This window comes from Squalius cephalus (assembly GCF_949319135.1).
Source record: "Squalius cephalus genome assembly, chromosome: 9".
Classification (NCBI taxonomy): domain Eukaryota; kingdom Metazoa; phylum Chordata; class Actinopteri; order Cypriniformes; family Leuciscidae; genus Squalius; species Squalius cephalus.
The window spans coordinates 13,017,046-13,042,463 of NC_137130.1; the positions used below are offsets into that span (position 1 = coordinate 13,017,046).

At 40.4% G+C, this 25,418-nt stretch overlaps 1 protein-coding gene across 3 annotated transcripts; it reads right to left on the bottom strand.

The window, feature by feature from the left end:
* Positions 1-2,238: 2,238 nt before the first annotated feature.
* nxpe3 (neurexophilin and PC-esterase domain family, member 3) lies at positions 2,239-25,418 on the bottom strand. 3 transcript variants are annotated; one of them, XM_079880375.1, is made up of 7 exons: positions 25,088-25,378; positions 24,722-24,767; positions 9,256-9,414; positions 7,646-8,415; positions 7,416-7,486; positions 5,042-5,242; positions 2,239-4,271 (listed from the first exon to the last, which is right to left on the bottom strand). In XM_079880375.1, exons 3-7 carry the CDS (start codon positions 9,346-9,348, stop codon positions 3,706-3,708), a joined length of 1,701 nt encoding a protein of 566 aa, XP_079736501.1. In that variant the 5' UTR covers positions 9,349-9,414; positions 24,722-24,767; positions 25,088-25,378; the 3' UTR covers positions 2,239-3,705. The 3 variants fall into 3 exon arrangements, with proteins under 3 accessions (XP_079736501.1, XP_079736499.1, XP_079736500.1); XM_079880373.1 differs by lacking the exon at positions 24,722-24,767 and having other exon boundaries at positions 25,088-25,418; XM_079880374.1 differs by lacking the exons at positions 24,722-24,767; positions 25,088-25,378 and adding an exon at positions 9,985-10,077.

The window sequence follows — 25,418 nt, forward strand, 5'->3', positions numbered from 1 at the left end:
ATTTACTTGCCAAAAACTGTGATAGGCAATTTGGTAGTCCTATTTGTATTTTATGTCTATGGTCCTAGGGATAGTTCACCCAAAAATGAAAATTAGCCCATGATGTACTCACCCTGACATCATCCTAGGTGTATATGACTTTCTTCTTTCAGAAGAATACAATCAGAGTTATATTAAAAAGTGTCCTGGCTCTTCCAAGCTTTATAATGACAGTCAATGGGTATATTTTTCATCAAAGTGCCTCTATCCATCATAAAAGTGCATCTATCCATCATAAAAGTGTATCTATCAATCATAAAAGTGCATTTATCCATCATAAAAGTGTGTCTATCCATCATAAAAGTGCATTTATCCATCATAAAAGTGCATCTATCCATCATAAAAGTGCATCTATCCATCATAAAAGTGCATCTATCCATCAAAAAGTGCATCTATCCATCATAAAAGTGCATTTATCCATCATAATAGTGCATCTATCCATCATAAAAGTGCATCTATCCATCATAAAAGTGCATTTATCCATCATAAAAGTGCATCTATCCATCATAAAAGTGCATCTATCCATCATAAAGTGCATCTATCCATCATAAAGTGCATCTATCCATCATAAAAGTGTCTATCCATCATAAAGTGCATCTATCCATCATAAAAGTGCATCTATCCATCATAAAGTGCATCTATCCATCATAAAAGTGCATCTATCCATCATAAAGTGCATCTATCCATCATGAAGTGCATCTATCCATCATAAAAGTGCATCTATCCATCATAAAGTGCATCTATCCATCATAAAGTGCATCTATCCATCATAAAAGTGCATCTATCCATCATAAAAGGGCATCATAAAGTGCATCTATCCATCATAAAAGTGCATCTATCCATGCTAAAAGTGCATTTATCCATCATAAAAGTGCATCTATCCATCATAAAAGTGCATTTATCCATTATAAAAGTGCATCTATCATCATAAAAGTGCATCTATCCTTCATAAAAGTGCATCTATCCATCATAAAAGTGCTCCACAGGCTCTGGGGGGTTAATAAAGGCATGGATGACAACTCTGCCAACTCCTTCATTCTGGATACTGTAGAGGGTGTGGAGTATTATTCTTGTGTCTGCCTCCTTCTCTTAAAGGAGAACTCCGGTCAATTTTAACATTGAGCTCATTTTTTTGTACATTTGGAGTGCTGTCAATACAGAGAACAACGACAAAAATCGGTGTTGCCTACACCGTGTTATCCTCTTTTTAAAATTTGCACCCTGTTGACTTCAATGGGGCAAGTTTTAAACCTGCTTTTAGCCTCTTAACATCCTTGATGTGTCATTACAAGTGCACAGGTCATGTGAGTGATTCCTTCAGAGTGAACGCGGGTCAATCTGACTGCAGTAGATGTGAAAAATATGAATAAAAATGATATTTATTTAGCCAGCGCTCATACCTGTATTTACATCCTGTTTTCGGTCAAAGTCCATAGTAATCGATTGTCGAGTTCACGCGCATTGGTTTAGTACCTATGATCATGCGCGTGAACTCGACAATCGATTACTATGGACTTTGACCATATTAGACAAGATACCACACTGAGCAGAAAACGGAAAAAACAAAAAGCATGTCTATAGCCCAGAAAGACGTATATTTGTCAGAGTAGAAGTATACTAAATGTCTGGTCTGAAGAGACCATTTGAATATGTGTATAACTATGAGTATATGATTTTAAACAAAAAGCATAAATGGCTCAATACAAGAATAATGTTTGAAAGGATTAATCATAGAAATAAACTTAAAGAATAATCATACGCATATCTTTTTCTTTTACACCACGTTTAACAAGATTTCATTTTTAATATTATTATATAATTTTTACTTTTTAGTTGCATTTGTTTGGTTCTTTGTTCATCCTCAAACAATTATTTTATTTTTATTATTAAGAGGTTTTCACAAGAGTTAAATGTAAACTGCAAACATTAAACTTTGCTGAAATTAAATGTCTTTAACTGGAAGTGTTCTGTTAACTCTGCTAAACTATAATTACTACAACTAAAACTGAAACTAAATATATAAAAACTAAATAGAAATGTGTTCACAAAATAAAAACTAAACTAAAACTAACAAAACCATAAATGAAACTAACTAAAACTAAACTGAAATTTATAGGAAATTTGAAAATGATATTAAAATAAAAAACTAATTTAAAAATGCAAAACTATAATAACCTTAGTTTAGACAAAAACACAATGGATGTTTCAGGAATTTATTTTGTTCAGTCATGAGCAACACTGGATGATGGATGAGGAATGTTAAGAGCTTCAATCCTTAATCAAAATAATCTTCTCTCTCTTGCAACGGCATCTCTGCTCTGATGACGTGTTCACCAGTGAGATGGTGGGAAAATAACCTGTCCCCTTCAGCAACCTGTCTCTCACATGAGATTGCAGCAATAGCAAATAATTCAATCAATTCCAGATGGACAAAATCAAGTCCTGCCCTACTTTTTTTTTTTTTTTTTCTCATTAGTGATGCTATTTCACTTATACATCACAATAGGGAAGAAAAGATTATAAGAACTTCTTTTTCATGCTAACTTGTCATGTTATGTCACCCTAAAGGGTGTAGTACCACCATAGTAGGCTCAGAGATGAATTTTTTTTTCAGCTGTAAATAACATAAAAATGGAATGGGACAAATGAACACAAAAAGGGAAGTGTTAAATAAGGCACATTAACTGACTGTAAACAACTCTTCCAAAAAAAGAAAAAAAAAAAGAAAAATCTGAATACTTGAATACATAAAATACAACAGACATACAACATGATATAACTATATACATTTTTGGATCATTCAGAGGTTAAATGCAAATTGGGAGAAATTATATTAATGTTTATCAAAGACATGACGGGCAAAATAAATATTAAAGCCCATAATTAAACAACAAAAAAAAAAAGGTTAAATGTACACTTAGATAGGCGTCAAAGTATAATTTCATTACAGTAGTTAACATTTGAAGTGGGTCGAAAAAGTTCATCAAAGTTGTCCTAAGACAAGAACGGGTATTGTGCAAAATTCATGTATAATTTTGATGAAAGGTTTTGATCCACTTCTAATGTTGACTACTGTATCTCTGCATGCTCATACTTTGTCAAATACAAATGACATGTGTGGCATTTATGTCAACAGGACAGACAGATTATGACCAGCTAATGCAATCAGTTTTCTTGCACTTAGTTTATAATACTCTTATATATCTTCTGTAATTGTCAACTCATTTCAATAAATGTTATTTACAAACTGATTTTATAAATATTTGAATTCTTAATTTTTAAAAACGGATTCTGCATACCTCCGAATATTGCCATTAAAGGATAAAGGGCTACATTAACTGTTTGCTTTTGTATGTCTAATCAACAAAATTATTATGAACATTTGCAAGCCCAAACAGACAGCAAATAATGGCTGAATAGATAGCAAAAGGGCTGATCCCAAACGTAGAGGTTTGGAAGAGTAGTACTCTCACCAGTTCCTCAAGATTGCCCACAAATGCCAGAACCGTTATCCTCATGGGCAACGCTCCAACATATAGTGCAACTGCACATCTAGTGACCTGAGTTCAATTCCCAGCGCCGATCCTGTTCCCCTCTCTAAAAAGGCTAAAAATACAACTTAAAATAAATATTCCTCAAATACTGCTAAAGTAGTTTAGCCTTGCATTAGCCCTGCCTTCTCTTTCTCCTTACTGGGCAGATGTGGGAAAGGACAAAGTTAAGCATGTTTGATATAATGTCAGGTGGAGGGTGTAGCTGATGAGGGTGGTGGTGGGCCAGCGTCATCTCCCAGGCGTCCACCAGCTGGACGTTCAGACCTTTAAACATGGCTCGGAGCACTGCGTCAAGCTGTTGAGAGTACCAGTCGCTGTTGAACATGCTGGACTCCGGGTCCAGTTTCTGGAGATTGGCTGTGCGGATCAGGACCGAAGTCGCCGGTTCTCGGTTCAGCAGTCGGATCACCGCCCTGCGGATGTGGCGCAGGCGCCGTATGTAAACCTGCACTGGGAAAGTGCTGAAATGTGACCAGATGCTAATCACGACCACCGTGTCCGAACCCCCTCGTAAGCCGTCCAGCTCATTTGAGATATAGTGCATCTCAGCCGAGAACACGGACGTGAAGCGGATCGGCGGCCCGTGGCAGCGGTATCTCAACAGTATGTTGTGGTTGCTGTCGATTGCCATGTACGGGCCAACATTCTTCGGGCTATGAAAGTTGAATTCTTTAAGCTCTATAATGTTGAGGAAGAAAAGGGGGTGAGATGTAGATATGAATCAGGAAAAGAAAAAGAATTGATGCCCACCCAAAAAGAAAATGTTTAAAATACTTCTTTAGGATGAGGATATATGGAAAGACTCACCACAGACCACAAACAAATCTCTCTACTTCAGTTGTCTCAGGAAACATTTACACTGTTGTTTTTAATGGAACCTATTCAATATGTCTATACTATAATAATAAAATATTTTTTTTACTTATTATGAATAAAATAAAAATATAATGATGATAGTAATATTATTATTATTAAAATATTTATATTTTACAGGATACAGGTATTTTACAGAATAACAGAAATGCTATTATTGCCTCTACTATTATTCATGGCTGTCTTAATTTCTTTGCTTTCAAACTTAAACCATAGAGAGCTTTTATTTTACCATAAAACACAAGAAAACCTTAAAGCTTCTCTTTTGTTGAAAACAGATTTATAAATGATTCTCATTACAAATTTGGAAAGATGGTTATATATTGCGTTTTTTAAATGCACATTATAGGCAACCCAAACTCACAGCGCTTGGCATGTACAGATCTCCACAAATGACCTATTTTGTATCCAAAACGTCAATTTTCTGCTGAAAGGTGTGAAAAATTTGCATCACTGACAACCAATCATTTTTGTGTGCTCTGGTTTGTTGACATTGGATTGGCTAAAGAAAATTTGAAGATGTGATCAAAACCACAAAAATCACCTTTAAAAAGATTTCCAAAAATATTACAGACCTGGAACATGGGCAATGAGATATTCGTACCACTGTCGCACAGTGGAGTCTCCATACATGTACACCATTTTCCCTCTAAGACACTGGGTTATGACTGAAGAGCCATTAAACTGACGCATGACGACACCACTCAACGGCCTCCATGATCCCTGGTAGTAGTAACCGGAAGGAGTGAATTTAAGGTGCTTCCCTTTGGTTCGTACTGGAAGGAAACAGAAATATTAAGGTTTAATAAAGGAAAGAAAGAAGTGACAATGAGGAAATGTTGATTTATTCCAAACTGAGCAGAAGAAAAAAATGAAGATGAGAACTCAGAATCAACAATTACAATCCAATTTTCTCCTGTTTACAAAATAGCAGGGAGGTACGAACATGTCGTTTATTTTGCTTTTTGTTTTGATTTAGGAAAGATGTATAACCGGAGCTAGAGGTTTTCTGTTTGTTATTTTGGCCTGTCTCCCTCCCAAAGGTTTTTAGTTACTTTCCCTCAATGAACTCTTGTCTAAAATAAACACCTATGATTTCTGAAGAGAAGACTGAAGTAATGGCTGCAAAAATTCAGCTTTGCCATCACAGGAATAAATTACTTTTTAAAATTTATTAAAATAAAAATCAGTCATTTCAAATTATACTAATATTTCACAATATTACTGTTATTAATCAAGCTCAAGTTTTAGTTCAGGCAGGCCATCATGTAGGCAGACTATCAGCTGTTCCACCTTCTCCAAATAGCATGATTCCACAACCTAAAGTATATATATGTATATATATATATATATATATATATATATATATATATATATACACGCACATATACATATATATATAGGGAAGGGGGTTATGGACAAAAAAATTATATGTCAGTATTTTTTGGCTGAATGGCGATATACGGAATATATCTAAGTATTTTCTACTTTATACTATTTGGATGAATTTTATTTTTATTTTTTAAAATATTTTTAAAAATGTTAATTAAAATACTGCTCAATGTTATCCTACAAACAATGTTCACAATGAAGGCTATGAGAACAAATATAGTGAAGGCAACCATGTAGGCTATGCTATATATTATGTACAAAAAAGGCTAAAATCACATTAACATTCTCACATTATAATCTAAAAAAAAATCATGCTTTTTAAATCACAAGTTAAAATCACTAAATTAAAAATTAACCTAAATAAAAACAAAAGTACAGATTAAATGTAAACTGGTAAGAGGTCGGAGGAAAACACATTCACTCATCTGGGAATATAGAAACATTTGGATTCGTGCCGAATGAGAGAGGAGCCCAGCTCCGGTTTCAGTTCAGTTTAAAAAGGATAGCCTAAATTCATTTAGGCTTTAAAATAAATATTGTTTGTAGGCTAATGAATGGCACTATAATTTATGTATATTTTACACTTATATTTTTTATTCTTGTTTTGCATTGAATACAGTTAAATTTAAAGGACTTGTTGTGGATATGTAAAATACATGTTGATATTGTTTGTAAACATTTACTTTTTGCCAGGATTTTTTACATTGTTTTTTAATGTAATAAAATGCGACTGATATAAATCCTCTAATGTGAATAAAGGCATATTGTACGTCACTATACAACATATGTCCTTATTACGAGAAAATATGTCGTTTTAACGAGAAAAATTAAGTTTTAACAACATAACATCTCATTATTACAAGAAAAGATGTTGTTAAAACGACATAATGTCTCGTTATTTCTTGAAAAGATGTCGTTAAAATGACATAATTACGACATAATTGAAAATTAAAAATAATATGTCTGTGGCAGCAATGTGCCACCATAAAAGCATGTCTCGTGTTTAGGACAAATTTGATTATGCACTTTCCCCACAGCAGCTCACTCTGTGTCCTCCGCTATTTTTCAGATGTGCTCACAATATCAAACTACTGTACATCGATATAAACGGTATTGCCTCATCCTGTATTGTATATAAATATATATCGATTCAACATACAAACTCAATATACCGCCCCGCCCTAATATATGTGGCACCATTACTTCAGTTTGGCCAAGCTTGCAATTAACCCATCCAACCCCCATTCTTTTGACACCAGTATCAGTTATTCCACATGGCTGTGTGTTCTGTGATTAACTTTCTTGGGAGGTTAATCACAGGTTCAGCTATATTTATTGTACTGCTATGCAGAACCCCAATAAGGAACCATACTGCCAAAGACAATACTGAATCCACAACAAAAAAGAAATGTTTATAGCCAGTGTGGTCCTGCCTGAACTGTTAATGCTAAATGCAGACTTGCTGAGTACAAAAAATACTTCTTTCAAAATACGTTTGAAAAATCTGACCGACAGAACTTTTGAACGGTAGTGTATATATTTCATGTGAAACATTACCTTTAGAAGCAGGTAGAACAGTCACATTGTCCACCCCTGCAGAATGTATTGGGATTTTGAGATTTACTCCACTAAATCAAGACAAAATGAAAGTGTCATTCATGAAGAATGCAGAAAAAAGGTGCTATTTTATCATTAAATTGAAGTGTTTATATATCAGCATTCTCAGCACAGTAAATATTGACATAGGCCAACAAAAACAGTATTGCTGTAGTTAACTTCTCACTCACCTGTGGAAGAACTGTGACTCATAAACAGTGAGAAGGTGTTTCTTATACCCCCCTTTTGAGTGGTTGATCCGTGTATCACAGTCCAACATCTTGGGCTTATAACAGAACCAGGGTTCTCCGGTCTGTGGGTCTGTGTAGTTGCAAAGCGGCTGCTGTTTGAGTGGCAGACACAAATTACACAAAGTGGTCTCAGAGAGGTACCCTGAGCGGAAGAGGCTCTTGAAGAACACTCGGTCCGATTGCTCCTCTCTCAGTCGCCTGAGGATCATCACGGCCTCGCTGGAGTGAATCATGGTCAGTTCCACCTGCACAACGCCTGCCCAAAGCAGTGGGAAAAATACAGTGTAGTTTCCATTGTTGTGGTCGTGTACCTGCCCCGCCACACCTGCCGCCAGCTCTGGTGTGTGAAGTCGTGCTACTAGGAAGTCTCCTCCGTGTTTTTTGGGCTGTCCCAAAAAGTTTTGCATCTGTACCTTCACTACAAACTGCCCACCAACCTGCAGATCTCCAGGGTCTTGAATAGTATAATAGCTCTGTGCAGGATCGCTACTTTGACGCAACGGCAGTCCTAGCATTGATGGCTCTGGCCAGGCAATGGATTTGAGAAGATAGCTCTCCTCCCTGGCTTCCTCTGCGGAGGGCTCCTGGCCGAGGTGGGCACAGAATGAGTAGTTGAACTCCACAGGTAGAAGAAATTCAGAGGTCTTCAAGACTGACTGGATGCTGTTTTGAAGCTGATAGAAGGTAGAAGCTGTCTGACAGTTCCAGCTCTGCAGGAGACAAAATCACCAATGTGATATTTCAATACAGAGAAGCATGGAAAAGTCTTTGAGAGTTTAGAGCCAAAATTAAATTGTTTTGGCTTATTGTTGACCTTCGAAAATAAGTGCATCATCATGGGAATTTAAAATAATGCATGTATTCGACCAAACCTGCTTTTTACCCTGCCTTTAAAAGTAATGGAGACCTTATTTTAACAGTAATGTTTCTGCACAAACAAAACTGTAACATGGCAATAAGTGAATGATCTATTTATATTTCACTGCTGTGTACTAAATAACATAAATTGTGTTGCCGTACATCCTGTTGTGTGACCACGAAGAGCTAAATTGTAGTATTATCTTCTTCTAGGACCTAGGTAGTTAGCTAGCAGATAAAAAAAAAAGTATTACACAAAGAACGGAAATATTAACTACTATGTGCTTCCACACTGCAAAATAAGCTGAATAGTTACTGATGTGTTGTTCAGTAACTAGACAATAGTTGAACTAGATCCTCTCCCCAACAACTTCTTTTATTTTTTAAATCCTGAGCCAGTTGCATAAACATAGCCAATATGCTAAGATAGTGTCTTGAGTTCTAGTATGACCCACTAGCAGTTAGTCAGGGGCAGTCAGTCTTACTTTTTGGTATCAAATTAGGCCAATCTACGCTTTTATGTTACTGATTTAAAAAAAAAATTAACCATCTTAAAGAAATAAAATTGATGTCTTGAACTTGTAAGACTAGTCTTAGAGGTTTAGGTAAGCGGCCAGAATCTGATCAATATACTGTAGTGTACTTACAAACCATTATAACAAAATATAACACAAGATGAGGCTTCTACTTACTTCCAGCGAGGTGATATTCCACAGCAGGAACAGAAGTCCTGACAGTGCCAGCAGAGTAAAGACCGGAACATATTTGGGAAGGTATTTCTCCATGGTTTCCTCTCTCTGTCATCCTTCTGTCCGACACTAAAGTGGGTCATGGCTGGCCATTTTTGCATGCTAAGCAAATAAGACAAACCAAAATAGCATGTAAGTTAAGCAGCATGGAGGAGGTTCTTTGGGGGCTTATGGCCCTGATGTATTGTCAAAAGAAAAATATTTCTAAGAAAAATTAACATGTATCTACTGTACCTAATATTTATCAAAATGAATCGATATTGAATCACGATTGGAATCAAATCACAAGAATTGAATTTAAATCGTGAAATATGTGTCAAGCAATAATAAAAACAGTAACGTTAGCCTAACGTACCAGTCATAGTAGCCTACCATATAAATACGGTAACATCACTAAACTTAATAAAATTCTGTTAAGTTACCAATGTTATGACAATCATAATACACGTATTTTGATGCAAGGTTGTTGTTGTTTTTTTGTTACCTATTTTTCATAGGTGTTTATTAAGTATTAACTAAGTTAGTAGTAAAGAGTAATGATGATCGGTTCATGTGCCGCTTAAAATGAGGAGCGATCTGTCACGTCACATTAATAAGCGCCAAACGGTATTTATTGTTTGAATTTCGTAATAAAATTGACAGAATCTGAAAACTGCAAAATTATAAATTAACCTGCTCTTTCTTGAGTGTAAGTTAGGTGTAAGTGTCCTCTTTGCTTCGCGGTTTTTCTCTGCGTGAGAAAACGGATGCGCGTCTGTGGCGTGAAAGCGTGTGAGAAGTGTCAGAGCCCGTCTGTTGCACATGACGTCACGCCGTGGCGCGAAAATCAGATGGAGGGCAGTAAGAAATTTTCTACATAGTGCCTTATTAGACATTCTCTGATAGTACTATCACAAACTCAAAATGCCTGTTTTGCGTCGTGTATTGTTGCTCAAATCGATCAAACCACAAGGAACTTGCTACCTACAAAATAAAGAAATTATTTGACACGAATTATTGATTTAAAAAGGAGTTTATTGATTTAAAAACGAATGTATTGCTTCCGCCAAAGAAAATAGTCCGTTCCGCGTCCATAGCAACGCGCTGTTTTTCATGGCAACGGTCTGTTATACTTCGCAGCGGTCTAAGGGTTAATGCCCGACGAGGTGTCCATTATCAGGTTTTAATGGACGACGGCGAGGCGTGCGCGTCGGACGGTTGCCTCCGCCGAAGTCCATTAAAACCTGATAATGGACACCTCGAAGGGCATTAACCCGCTTATACCATGTTCACTTACGAAAGAAAGAAATATTTAATCAATTAATAACACTTTAATGTGTTTTAGAGTAAAAATCGTGAGGGTTTTTATTTATTAAGTCGATCGCACTATTTAATATCTCCCGTATACAGGCGTTGCCAAGCAACGTGGCCACAGCGACCCGACCGCAGCAGTTGATCAGTGAGTTTGAGCCAGCGCAATCATTTAGAACTGTCATCAGGCAAATTGACGGGACGCCTTTCCTAGGTGTACATTATCACTTTTTAACGGACACCCTGCAGCCAATCAGAATCGAGTATTCACCCAGACCATGGTAGGCTATAACAAGAAATAACAGACCACATTCTACATTAGAATTCAGCCAAGCCATGTAATAAATATCTATCTATAAATTACAGAAACGTCTGTCTGTCTGTCTGTGTGTGTGTCTGTTCCTTGCATATCTCTCGAACCGTTAGTCCGATTGATTTCAAACTCGACAGGTGTCTTGCCACGGGCACGAGTAAGTGCAGTGCCAAGTTTGACATTGTTTGGATGAGAAATGCTAAAGATATCGTTAAATATATCATTTTTAGAAGGTTGTGGTTTAAAAATAAACATTCTGACATTAGAGAGTTGTATCGGTCAAAGAAGCCCCAAGAAGGTTGTGGTTTAAAAATAAACATTCTGACATAAACACTCAGTCAGCTACACTGTTTACTTCTGAATATTATAGTTTGGTTCCCGAACGTGATAAATCCATCTATCTATAAATTACAGAAACGTCCGTCTGTCTGTCTGTGTGTTATTCGCATATCTCTCAAATGTGAGATAACCACTAAATGTGTGAAAACCACTATTTTCTGTTTCAAACTTTCACATAGCATCTTTAGGTTATAACAACATTGAAAATCAAAATCTGGATTTGAATTTTTTAAGATTTATTATAAAAACGGATTATTTTTTCCCAAAAATGCAATAAAATTCATGACTTTTTTTTTTCAAAATGCAATTAATCCATTGAATCAATATAAAGTTATTTTTGATCATATTGCCATCGCAAGAAATATCTCCTGAACTTTTTTGACGGCGATCAGCTCACAAAAACTGATTTTGCACGGGCACTTTGCACTGCTCCCTGAATCGAGGTGCTTATTCATTTGTGGATGTAAACTGAATCTGTAAGTCAGCTATGCTGTTTACTTCTGAATATTATATTTCATTCTGGTGCGCTTAACGCTATCGCTACTGTGTAATAGTAGCCTATCCTATGCTATTCACCAACTAAACATATCCTATTCAATGCGTTCACAGTCTCTTTCACGGGCATTATTTGTAGTTGCCTATTCACAAACTGTTTGCTCAAGCATAGCGTTTTCTCGGAGTTCACTGTGTGCTTTTTACCATGCACAAATAAAAATGTCACTGAACTTTTGCTGTGTAATTGTAACAATGAGCACACACCAAACCAACAATTACTAAAAACACACACAAAAACTGATTTTGCACGGGCATTTTTTGCACTAGTATATAAAAATTCTATTTCCCTGAATCCGACTGGGTGGGCAAGCTGTCAAATCGGCCCACTCGTAGCTCCGCCCCTGTTATGAATGCGTCAAATATAGAAAACTTATAGCTGTGTTGCCATGTGTCACGAGATTAAGCAACGGAGAAGATAACACCCTGTCTAGAGAGCAAATGCGCTTATTATAAACCCATCCAACGTGCATAGGTGCATTTTGACATAACCAGAGAATGTCTAATAAGGCGAGAAGTTTCACTCTCAGTACACGGAGTTCCGGCTTCTGAAATGGTTGCAGTTCCACTCTGATTCCATATGAGGGCGCTCAAAGGACGAGTGCAGAATGAATGGAGGTCAATGGCGCTATACCCATCAAAATCCACTTTTCTCAGGATGTAATTTTTTGTCTAGTAATTTGAATGTTGTATTCGAAAGGAGATGCAAAGAAATTACACATTGCTGGGTGTTAGATTTTTTTAGAGTCACTTATTTGCTTTAAAAAGTCTTTTAAAGTGTCAATGACGTCATACACATCGTACGACCAGAGATACTACGGCAATCCTTCAGTCATTTTGGTGCTTTCGCGCTCTGCACTTTCTTTTCTCTCGAGGCATCGACAACACAGCTGACACAGGTAAATACACGTGCTAGAAGAGTTTGTTTTGTTTGTTTCTGGTCCCGCTTCGGATGCCACGATGCCATCAAGCGGTATCTCTGGTCGTAATCAGTCCTTCACTGACCAATCAGCTTTCATTAGCAGAATGCTAGCGTATTATGGGCAACAACAACTCAACCTACTCGTTCAATTAACTTTAGACCTATAACCCATGTTTAACTTGCAAAACCTACAATCAAATCTGAGATTTCTCAACGGCAATCGGGTGAAAGAGACTAATTTAGCCGTCTATTGGTCTAGCCCCATAGACTCCCATTCATTTTGCACTCATGGGCGATTGCCCCCAGTGGAACTCTGGTGGAACTACAACCAAAATTCGGTACAATAGGACTTAATAGGGAGTGGGCAGGCTCTCCGTAGACGAGCTCTGACATAACGCATCACCCACATAGACTGTAAAAAAATAGGATCACCCAGCATACCCGGTTAAAAAAGTCACCGCTCGCCACTGCTACACACCATAATAAAACCATGGTTAATTTTCTTAAGCTTCAGCCATCATATGGTAGAAAGGTCCAAATAAAAAAATGTGTTCAACAAGTTGACTGTTACGGACTGCTCGGAGACACGAAGGTTAGATCCAAATGCAGCTTTATTGGCTGGGGAAATCCAGAGGCGTAATCCAATGTACAGGTTAGGGTCATACACAGGGAGGCAGTAAAAACGAAGAAACAAACAAAACCAACAAACAGGCAGGGACCAGAGGCAAGAGAGTAATCCAGGGAACAGGGCAAGATATCAAAAACCAAGAAACAAGAAAACCAGGGAAACGCTCAGAAATGCAGTGTAACACTTAACAAGACTTCGCGGTGAGTGAATGAATGAACAAGGTATATATAGACTGAGACTAACAGGATGATGAGACACAGGTGAATGCAATCAGTGAATGAGGTACAGGTGAAAGTGATCAGTGATAAGTGATAATGAGTCCAGGCAGTGAGTTCTGGGAAATGTAGTTTGAGAGTGGATGATAGTCTTATGTGGAGTGCCCTCTGGTGGCTCTCAAGGGCAACTCCAGCTGGTGATCGTTACATAGCCCCCCCCCTTTAAGGAGCGGATTCCAGACGCTCCTAAAACTGTCCAGGAGGGAGGTGGAGCGGAGGCGGACCCGGGGGCGGGATGGAGGGCCAGGCCCGTGCAGCGGAAGGGGACCTGAAGACTCCGGCAGGGCGGAAGGCCAGGGCGGAGCAGGCTGTGCAGGCGACCAGGGCGGAGCAGGCTGTGCAGGCGGCCAGGGCGGATCAGGCGGCCAGGGCGGATCAGGCTGTGCAGGCGGCCAGGGCGGAGCAGGCTGTGCAGGCGGCCAGGGCGGAGCAGGCTGTGCAGGCGGCCAGGGCGGAGCAGGCTGTGCAGGCGGCCAGGGCGGAGCAGGCTGTGCAGGCGGCCAGGGCGGAGGAACAGACACCGGCACAGGGACAGGAACAGACACCGGCTCAGGGACAGAAACAGACACCGGCTCAGGAACAGGAACAGACACCGGCTCAGGAACAGGAACAGACACCGGCTCAGGAACAGGAACAGACACCGTGGCAGCGGCTATCTCTGCTGATGGCTCAGGTTCAGGCGTGTCGGCGGCCATCTCTGTTGGGGGCTCAGGCGACGTGGCAGTGGTCATCTTGTCCGGAGACACTGGCTCGGCGGCAGCCATCTTGTCCGAAGACACTGGCTCGGCTGAGACCATCTTGTCCTGAGACACTGGCTTGGCGGTGGCCATCTTGTCCGAAGACACAGGCGTGGTTTCGGCCATCTTGTCCGAAGACACAGGCGTGGAGTCGGCCATCTTGTCCGAAGACACAGGCGTGGAGTCGGCCATCTTGTCCGAAGACACAGGCGTGGAGTCGGCCATCTTGTCCGAAGACACAGGCGTGGAGTCGGCCATCTTGTCCGAAGACACAGGCGTCGATTCGGCCATCTTGTCCGAAGACACAGGCGCAGAACGAGGAAGAGGAACAGATTCAGGCTCAGTATCAGGATCAGATTCAGGCTCAGGAACAGATTCAGTCTCGGCGGGATGAGACTCTTGACGGGCGGACGTGACGTGAAGCTCAGTCTCTGGATCAGCAGACGTGACGTGAAGCTCAGTCTCTGGATCGGCAGAAGTGACGTGAAGCTCAGTCTCTGGGTCGGCAGAAGTGACGTGAAGCTCAGTCTCTGGGTCGGCAGAGGTGACGTGAAGCTCAGTCTCTGGGTCGGCAGAAGTGACGTGAAGCTCAGTCTCTGGGTCGGCAGAAGTGACGTGAAGCTCAGTCTCTGGATCAGGATCAGCGCGCTCTGAGCTTGACGGGACCAGCGGCGGCGAGGGCTTTGAACTGGGCAGGACCAGCGGCGAAGAGGACTCTGAGCTGGGCAGGACCAGCGATGAAGAGGGCTCTGAGCTGGACAGGACCAGCGATGAAGAGGGCTCTGAGCTGGGCAGGACCAGCGATGAAGAGGGCTCTGAGCTGGGCAGGACCAGCGATGAAGAGGGCTCTGAGCTGGACATGACCAGCGATGAAGAGGGCTCTGAGCTGGGCAGGACCAGCGATGAAGAGGGCTCTGAGCTGGACAGGACCAGCGATGAAGAGGGCTCTGAGCTGGGCAGGACCAGCGATGAAGAGGGCTCTGAGCTGGGCAGGACCAGCGATGAAGAGGGCTCTGAGCTGGACAGGACCAGCGATGAAGAGGGCTCTGAGCTGGGCAGGACCAGCGACGAAGAGGGCTCTGAGCTGGACAGGACCAGCGGCGAAGAGGGCTCTGGGCTGGACAGGACCAGCGGCGAAGAGGACTCTGAGTTGGACAGGACCAGCGGCGAAGAGGGCTCTGGACTGGACAGGACCAGCGGCGAAGAGGACTCTGAGCTGGGCAGGACCAGCGGCGAAGAGGGCTCTGAGCTGGACGGGACCAGCGGTGAAGAGGGCTCTGTGCTGGACGGGACCAGCGGTGAAGAGGGCTCTGTGCTGGACGGGACCAGCGGTGAAGGCTCTAGCTTGGCTGGCATGTCGCTTGCTGTCTCAGGCGCGGCGGGCATGACGCATACTGCCTTGGCTTCGGCAGATCTGGCGTGAAGTGCGGGCTCGGCTGGACTGGCGTGAAGTGCGGGCTCGGCTGGACTGGCGTGAAGTGCGGGCTCGGCTGTACTGGCGTGAAGTGCAGACGGTGACATGGGGTGCCACGGAAGGACCGGACCGGACCGGAGAGATCGGGGAGCTCCCTCGGGTCGACCTCCTTAGCCCCCAGCCGGTAACACAACTTAATTGCCTCATCACCCAGAGAGCAAGAGGCAGCGAGAGGAACAAACCCCCAGGTGTACTGAAACAGATCGAGGCTATCCAGGGCCAAGGCCGCGATCTGTCCAGCGAACTCCCGGCTCATGCTGGGAAGATCAGGCGAGATCCGTACTGCTGGATTCCTGGAGGTCATAGCTGCTGGATCTGGGTGTGGCGAAGTCTTCTGTTACGGACTGCTCGGAGACACGAAGGTTAGATCCAAATGCAGCTTTATTGGCTGGGGAAATCCAGAAGCGTAATCCAATGTACAGGTTAGGGTCATACACAGGCAGGCAGTAAAAACGAAGAAACAAACAAAACCAACAAACAGGCAGGGACCAGAGGCAAGAGAGTAATCCAGGGAACAGGGCAAGATATCAAAAACCAAGAAACAAGAAAACCAGGGAAACGCTCAGAAATGCAGTGTAACACTTAACAAGACTTCGCAGTGAGTGAATGAATGAACAAGGTATATATAGACTGAGACTAACAGGATGATGAGACACAGGTGAATGCAATCAGTGAATGAGGTACAGGTGAAAGTGATCAGTGATAAGTGATAATGAGTCCAGGCAGTGAGTTCTGGGAAATGTAGTTTGAGAGTGGATGATAGTCTTATGTGGAGTGCCCTCTGGTGGCTCTCAAGGGCAACTCCAGCTGGTGATCGTTACATTGACAGAAGTCGATCCATTTCTTTTTTTTGGAAAGGTGAAATGTAAGTGAAGTTTTATTGTTGTCTTTGTAAATATTCACTTTCCCATATGGCCACGAAGAGGGTCACGTTCAGCTGACAGACACCGACACACTGTTTTTTTTGTATTTATTTCAACAAATGACAATCAAAATCACATCCATTGAAGCGTAAACAGTTTTGAAGTGGTTGCGTGCAAGTGCTAATTCACAAGCCGAGTGAGAGTCATACTCGCAAATGTAATGTTAATTATTAAACCAAACAAAATACAAAACTTAAAAAAAAACAAAAAACACGTAGGCTAAATTGATTATTTTATTGAGTGATATGCAGTGGGTTTAATCAGTGACTTACTAGATTTGCTATCCGGCATCTTCCCGTCACCTCCTCAACCTGCTTCCCTTAGTGTTTTTACACGTAGAAAATGCACAAAAAAGCGTATTACATTGGCAAGTTTTCTCCCTGAACGATGATGTGAGTTCCTATGGCAATTCTCCAATCAGCACAAATGTTCACAATCACGACAGAAAGTCAAAATACTGCCCTAAGCTCACTAGCAGAAAGGCAGCGCGATATAAAACCAGACCTCATCTTCACGTTCTCTATCTACCACCTCGATGGCAGGCAAGTATTTCAATTCAGTAGAAAAATCGCTCCTCTTTACCCTTACGAAAATTAACCATGGTTTTTTTGTAGTAACTATGTTTTTTTTGTAGTTACCATGGTTTAACTATGGTTTTTGCAGTAAAACCATAGTAACTACAAAATGAACCATAGTTTAACTATGGTTTTTGCAGTAAAACCATAGTAACTACAAATTAACCATGGTTTTACTACAATAACCGTGGTTTAACCATGGTTTTTTTATAGTTTCCATGGTTTAACTATGTTTTTTGTAGTAAAACCATAGTAACTACAAAATGAACCATAGTTTAACTATGTTTTTTCCAGTCAAACCATAGTAACTACAAATGAGCCATGGTTTTTGTAGTAAAGCCATAGTAACTACAAAATGAACCATGGTTTTCAGTGTACTGTTTTTTTTTTGTTTTTGTTTTTTTTTTGTTCAGTCCAATGTAAATATATCTGCTGTGCATATGTTGCACTGACTTGTTTGGTAAAAAAAATAATATATATATATATATATATATGTATGTTTCAACAGCATACGTGTATCTGCAAATATTTTTATGAACAATCTGAAGAATTTTCTACAATTTGAACTATTTTAGTATTATGGCAAAGCGTACTAAAGTGATTTTATGCCCAACAGTAGTTGGTTGGACAAAAATCTGGTGATATGAATGAAGTGTGTGTGCCATTTTGTGATGAAGTGTGCAACCAATACTATATGTAGTTTTGGTTGCAGTGCTTCATTTTGCATGATATATTAGGTATTTTGCAGTTTGGGTGTGTGGTTTTCTAAATTGTGTATTTTAATAAAACCAGGAAAAAAATAGTTTGCAAAATTGTGTGTTAGCAATTGGAAAAAAATGTAATTGTTCTCACGTCAAGGGTGCAGTGATAGGTCAAATTACTGTTTCATTCATGATTGGTTGATGCATTGAGTATGTGGCATAGCAACAAGACGCTGATTGGTCAAAATCGCTTCAGCCAAGGAATTTTTCGAACTGACAGCTGGAAGCAGGCTATCGTTACACGACAGCAGCGCGGTCGAGTTTATTGGTTTATTTGAAATATTTAACTTGAAGAAGACGCAATTTAAAGGTGAGTTCTGATAATTTATGTTTATAGGTAGTTCACAAGTCGAAAATATAAATATTATAGCCACTTGACGTTAATTTAGTGAGTTAAACTGTAATGGTCACCAGCTGGAGTGCCTTCGAGAGCCACCAGAGGCCACTCCACACTAGACTGTGATCACTCCTTCAAACACTACATTTCCCATAATGCACTGCCCGGACTCATCAGCACTCATCTCTTTCACCTGTTTCTCATCACCTTGTTTCACTCACACCATAAATACCTGGGTTTCACATTCACTCATTATGAAGTCTTGTTGTACTGTTAGTCTGCATTTCTGAGCATTTATCCCGTGTTTGTTTTCTGTTTTTGACCCTGGACTGTTTATTGGACTCTGTTTATTGCTACCAGCCTTGACCACTGCCTGTTTACTGGATTTCGAGTTTGGATTACCCTTATTTAATAAAGCTGCGTTTGGATCAATCTTCGTGTCTCGGAGCATTCATAACATAAACTAGCTTTGCACCGAATGCTTTTTAGCCATGTTTGACTTGTAAGTTATGTTACACTTTTTAATATTTGACTATCCCTTACAAAAATTAACCATGGTTTTACTATAGTAAAACTGTAGTTAACTACGACCGTAGTAACTGTAGTATTTTGGTGCAAACCACCATGGTTCGCACCAAAATACCACGGTTACTACAGTCATAGTTATCTACAGTTTTACTATAATATTAAAATAACTGTAGTAAAACCATGGTATCAAAACCATGGTTTTTAAAAACCTTGGTTTCCGCCAAAATACCACGGTTACTACAGTCATAGTTAACTACAGTTTTACTATAATATTACTACAATATAACTGTAGTAAAACCATGGTATCAAAACCATGGTTTTTAAAAACCATGGTTCGCACCAAAATACCACGGTTACTACGGTTGTAGTTAACTACCATTTTACTATAGTATTACTACAATATAACTGTAGTAAAACCATGGTATCAAAACCATGGTTTTTAAAAACCATGGTTTCCGCCAAAATACCACGGTTACTACGGTCGTAGTTAACTACAGTTTTACTATAGTAAAACCATGGTTAATTTTCGTAAGGGCATAACATAAGTATGTTGTGATTTTCAAAGTTGAGCGCATCAACACAATTTTATTTAATTTGTTTAATGTTAAAGGTCTCACCCCATCATGTTGTTCCTTTTATGATGCATAGTAGCAGTGCCAAGTTTCATTCAGATATATTATTATTTACTGGTAGCTCAATGAGCTCAAATGTTGCATATGTAGTAGCTACATTTATCGCAAAAAAATGCCATTTTATTTAAATTTTGTTCACCAAAGTAAATGAATCCCTGAGGGTGAGTATTGTTATTTTTTTTCATTTAACTGTGGTGTTCATGTTTAAATTATTTTAGAATTTAGATATTCTTTGGAATGAATAACGTCATCTGTCGTCTCTCATCAATCACTTATTATAATGATGTTGTGTTAGACTGTTCGGCTATTTATCACTTTAGCTCATTAGTCAGTAGTACAGTTAACTTTGTGCATTATCTTATTCATTGAGAAGAGAACTGAAGGTGATTATTGCATTGTTAATTAAATTTATTTGCTATATTGTGCACAATTGACTGAGTAATAATAGGGGTTCTTGCCATTATGGTCAATTTGTAATCTAATCTTTTCCATAATTTTACAAATAGTTGAGGTCAATGACATGGACTATATTACTAGACGAATGGTGGCGACATACAACGCAGCTACAACTTTTTGTTTACGAAATAGTTTGACCGTATTAAGTTCATGTGTTTTGACACAACAGCCAGCAACACAGGACTTCATGCTGGTGCCTGTGTACTTTTGGAAGAAAAGCTTGGAAGGGATCTTATCAGCTTAGCATGCAGGCATCACATCATGAAACTAATAATGGTAAAGGTTTTTGCTACACTGATGGGACCATCTAGTGGACCAAACATCAAGTTGTTCCAGAGATTTGGTGAATATTGGGGTTCAATTGACCAGTCTAGCTACAAACGTGGACTGGATGTAGACTCCATCGCGTCGGCTCTCAATCCAGTTCGGGATGACCTCATTCACTTCATTCGGCAGAAAATAAAATGGGTTTCAGCCCAGAGACGATTATTGTGAGCTTCTGCAGTTATCGCTTCTATTTCTCGGAGCAGAGTGCAGTGCGAACGTACACATTCAGGCACCTGGAGCTTTTCATCGAGCTCGGTGGATGGCAAAGCTGATATACAGTCTGAAGATTTTCCTGTTTCGCTCCCAATTCCAATTGACTGCACGCGAACTGTCATCTCTTGGCCACTTCAACACTTTCGTACTGAAGATCTATTTGAAGGCCTGGTTTACATGTGCATGTGCTTCGTCTGCTCCACAAAATGATCTGCAGCTACTCTGTGAGTTGGAGAGCTACAAGGAATCTCATGAAGCTGTTGCTAAAGCTGCAATGAAGTCATTCTCTGGACATCTACGGTACCTAAGAGAAATCCTGGTGTGTTTAGCGTTCTTCGACTCTGCAGTGTCAGCTGAGCTGAAGTCAGCCATGGTTACAGCGCTCGACAACAAGACAACAGATCATCCCCGATGCATTGCGTTTGTGATGGATTTTAATTAATCAACTTTAATTAATCAACTAACATTTGTTTTTATTGCAGGAATGACATTCATATGCTTTTAAATGTTTCCAAACTCTTTGAGGAAAACTTGTGATTTTGAGTGTGTGTGTGTGTGTGTGTGTGTGTAAATTATAATTAAGGGAAGTGAAACTAGACAGATGACTAGTTCTCAAACCTTGTTATAAGTAATCACAAAAACAGAGTTTGCTTGTGCCATTGACAGAGGGAAAAGGTTGGGGCTTTTGAACCAATTGAACCAATCATATTGAAGGTGACATGTTAGTCTTATTTGTTTTCTCGATTCTATAAAAACTGTTGTATCCGTATTTTCCGGTGGGATTCTCAATGGAATTTGTCTGAGATCCTCCGGCCTTGCTTCTTGTGAGAGATTCCCTGAGAACTGCTCGGGAAGATCTCCTGGCTGTGATTAAAGCATTTAAAGGACATTTGCAGGTCTGTTTGTCGATTTATTCCTGCGCAGGAAGCTAGTTTAGGAAGGAAGCTAGTTTAGGGACGCAAGTTAGTTAGAAACTTGACCAGTTGTCGACTGAAGACGCAAGAGCTAGAGTATAAAGGTATTGGGTGTCGATTAGTAGACGCCCAAGTATAAGGAATTGGGTGTTGATTTGTAGACACCCCAGATAAAGGTATTGGTGTTGATTTGGAGACGCCTCAGGTAATAAGAACAATTGGGTGTCGATTTGGAGACACCCCAGATAGTTAGGTTTAGGGAGAAATCTACCACACGTTCAACAGCACTACCTCAGAAGCAGCTGTCTGACTTTGTATCGCAACACACCTGGCAACTTTTCACAGCATTGAATATTCCACATTTCCTGACCAACAGTCCAGATACATGGGACAGTGACTACATTGATGGCCAACGGAAAGTGAGAAGCTTGAAAGTTGTCAACGATGCAGCCGAGCGAGGAGTGGCCATGATTCAGGCATTCAATGGAGTCCTTATGAATCAAGAGGAACAGAAGCAGTTTGCTTACACTTTATTTTAAGATGTCATTGTTACAGTGTAATTATATATTTAAGTACTGAGTAATATTAAGCAACTACATAGGGTTAGGGTAGGATTAGGGTTTGGTTGAGGGTTAGTTGCATGTAATTTAGTGTTATTACTATGGTAAGTATATGTAACATATGTAACAAGGACACTGTAAAATAAAGTGTTACCGCAGTTTCTATTGCAAGTCGTGGAGAAACACCGCCATGACTTTCCAAATCCTAACAAGTCCACCTTTACAGCAGTTAGGGAAGTGCCAGTTAAGTAACTGCTGAAGTGTCTACTTTTTGAGGATTTTTGCAATATTCTGATTTATGATGTCAAAGTTAATATTACATGATAGTATCAGAAACTGCTGCATATTGTAAAACTTTGTCCGCGTTGAGCTACCAGTAATAATCATTAGAATACATCCAAATTTTGTCAGCTTTTTTCTTTTCACATTACTAACACATTTGGGGGGTGAGAGGATGAAAAAGAGAAAAAAAAATTGAGTGGCACCCTAATGTATTTAGGAAAATGATAAATAAAAAATAAAGCAATGAAATTCAAAACACCACATAACACAAAAGAAAATAATGACTAGGATGACAAGTCTTATTACAGACTTTTGTATTTGATTCCGTCATCTTTGTGTGTCTATATACAGCCAAGTTGTGACAGAAGACCGGGCCAAGATAAGATTGTAGCGGTGTGTTTTTTGTAGTTTGTTTTTGTTTTTTATGTTTTCCGTCACCATGGACCTCCCTGCAGTTAGTCTGTTGTGCCTTGAGCAGGGGGATAGTCCCTCGAGGAACACTTGGAAGAGAACCTTAACCTCTCCTATTTAGCATCGTACCTGGACAACTGCCTCTGTTCCTTCCTGCTTGCAGGCCTGAACACTGCCGCCAGAAAGCAACTGTCCAGGGAAGGTCCTAGAGCAGTGGTCTCAAACTCAATTCCTGGAGGGCCACAGCTCTGCACAGTTTAGCTCCAACCAGCTCCAACTCACACCTGCAAGGAAGTTTCTAGTAATCCTGAAGACTTGATTAGCTGGATCAGGTGTGTTTGATTAGGGTTGGAGCAAAACTGTGCAGAGCTGTGGCCCTCCAGGAATTGAGTTTGAGATCACTGTCCTAGAGGGAGCTTCATCGACTTCGTGGAGTGGGTCCTGGCGCCCTGCAAATCACCTCTCACCGTCGGCAGCGAGAGCGTCTCCGCCATGACGTTAGTGTCAGCGAAACACTGCCACGGAGCCTGAGAAACGCATGTCTGACCAGGTGTGTGAGCCGGCTGCTTTATTAATCGCCAAGGGAGTGCTAGTGGTGTTTGAGGGGATGGAAGTGAGCCCTGCCCACCGCACTAGAACTCTGTGTTTTTCGAGAGGATGATACCCTGCCCCCATTGCATCCACATGAATCTGTCTGTTCTGTCCTGATCACGCTGGTCCGCCAGCCTCCCTCCACCACCTCTAATGACTTTGTTTCATCATTATCTGTGCATGTCTTAAGTCCCCAGCCACTCCTGCCACCCAGTCATCCCAACCTCCCTCAGCAACACCTCTGCCTCCTTTCAGTGGAGTGGCAACACATCAGGCCTGCTGGAAGCCATCTCTGCCTGGATGTGGGGAGCTCCTCGACCTGTCGCCCTGGCTCCTGTGCTCCTTCCTCAATGTCAGCAGTGACCATTGGATTTTTCGGCCTCGCCGGGCTCCCTCGGAACGTCGGCTTCACCTGGGTCGAACATCACCATGCTTCTGCTGCAGACTTGTCTGCTGCTCTCCAGCCCTCCACTCCTTCGGCTAGCTCTGCCCTTCCTCAGGCTCCGCCTCTGCCCTCGGTCATTCCAACTCAACCTCAGCCCTCTGGATTTCTGCTGCCATCTCGGTGGGTCGTCACTTCGGCTAGGTCATCGGAGTCCGATCGCTGCATCGGCTCTTCGGGCTCCCACCACATCATTGTCGTCTCCGGTCGTCCCTGTGGTGGCGTCTGTCTCTACACCACCATGGCTCCTCCCTCCCGCGACGCCAACGTGGGACACTGTCTCGGCTGTGGCCTAAATCTCAAGTTTTTGTTCTATTTTTAGCAATAGTTATAAAGATTTATAAATAAATCAAAACTGACTACTTCTACTTCAAAATTGTCTAGTAAAGCACAGAAAATATTACTTAAATCATTAATTTAATTTTGATACAATCTATTACTTTCAAACTATATTTGTAATGCAGGGATGTCAAATGTACTGTTTCTTTGCTTTTCATGTCATTACTATATTCACTTTAACTTTTAACGCAATGTTAACTTAACGTAACTATATGCAGGCTACATACTAATGTTTTATTTACTTATTAATAGCATCAATTAACTCATTTCTTTTTTTTTTCTCCAAATATGAAAATAAAATAATTTTGCAATGGTACAGAGAACAGTACAATTACAACAGTAACAGTACAACAGAACATTTATAAACTAAATTATGCATAAACATTCTAGGCGGGCATTGCAAAACAAACCCATTTTTTCCACACAAGTTAGGTTTTAGAGTCTGAAACGCCGAATATCAAAACAATTATTTCGGTGCATGAGTGGATGCTAAAACATAGGCTACATACAATGACGTAAAGATTGGGAATTCATGTAACTGCATATTCTCGAGGCTGTGAACGAATGTAGCATCAATCAGTAACTCACCTACTGCACTGATGCTCCAGTCCTGACGTGCTGCTGATGCTGACTGCTTTGTTTTATCCATTATGAACACAACATCATGACCAACAGTCAGTCAAAAATGAAAGAAATAACCGAGTCACTGAAGCAAACTAGATCAGAGGACAACCAGAAGTGGCTGCGCATCGAGAGTCGAGACTCGAGAAGCGTTTGCTAACACACAAATCACGCATTGCAACATCGTTTCCGCCCCAGTTGTAACAGGAAAAAACGGCAAACAGATAATAGTAATATGATTTCGTGTGGTCACATTTTGCGCTTCAATAGGAAATAACGAGAAATCATTTTACATTTTTTACGTTGCATCAAAGGACGTTCATAATGTTTTACCTCCATAACTGAGGTCGCATTTGTCGACTGCATACGTCATTGAGGCTGCTCCGTATTAAAACTTCCCGGTTTGATTGGACAGCAATCCATATGTGACATGTTTGCAATTTAATCCCAAATTCGTCCTTTTGTTTCGCATTTGTGCAAGCGCCAATCCACAGATGAACTGTTGGTGGTGGGATTTATTTTTATTTTACTTTACTGACCAAGACCAAAAACAATTTAGTGTTGTTCGGTAATTATAAAGAATGTAGTTTCAATGAAAACAATATTTATTTAATGATAATGTTAATGTTCTGCACTGCAGTGAGGAACTATTGCCTCTATAGAT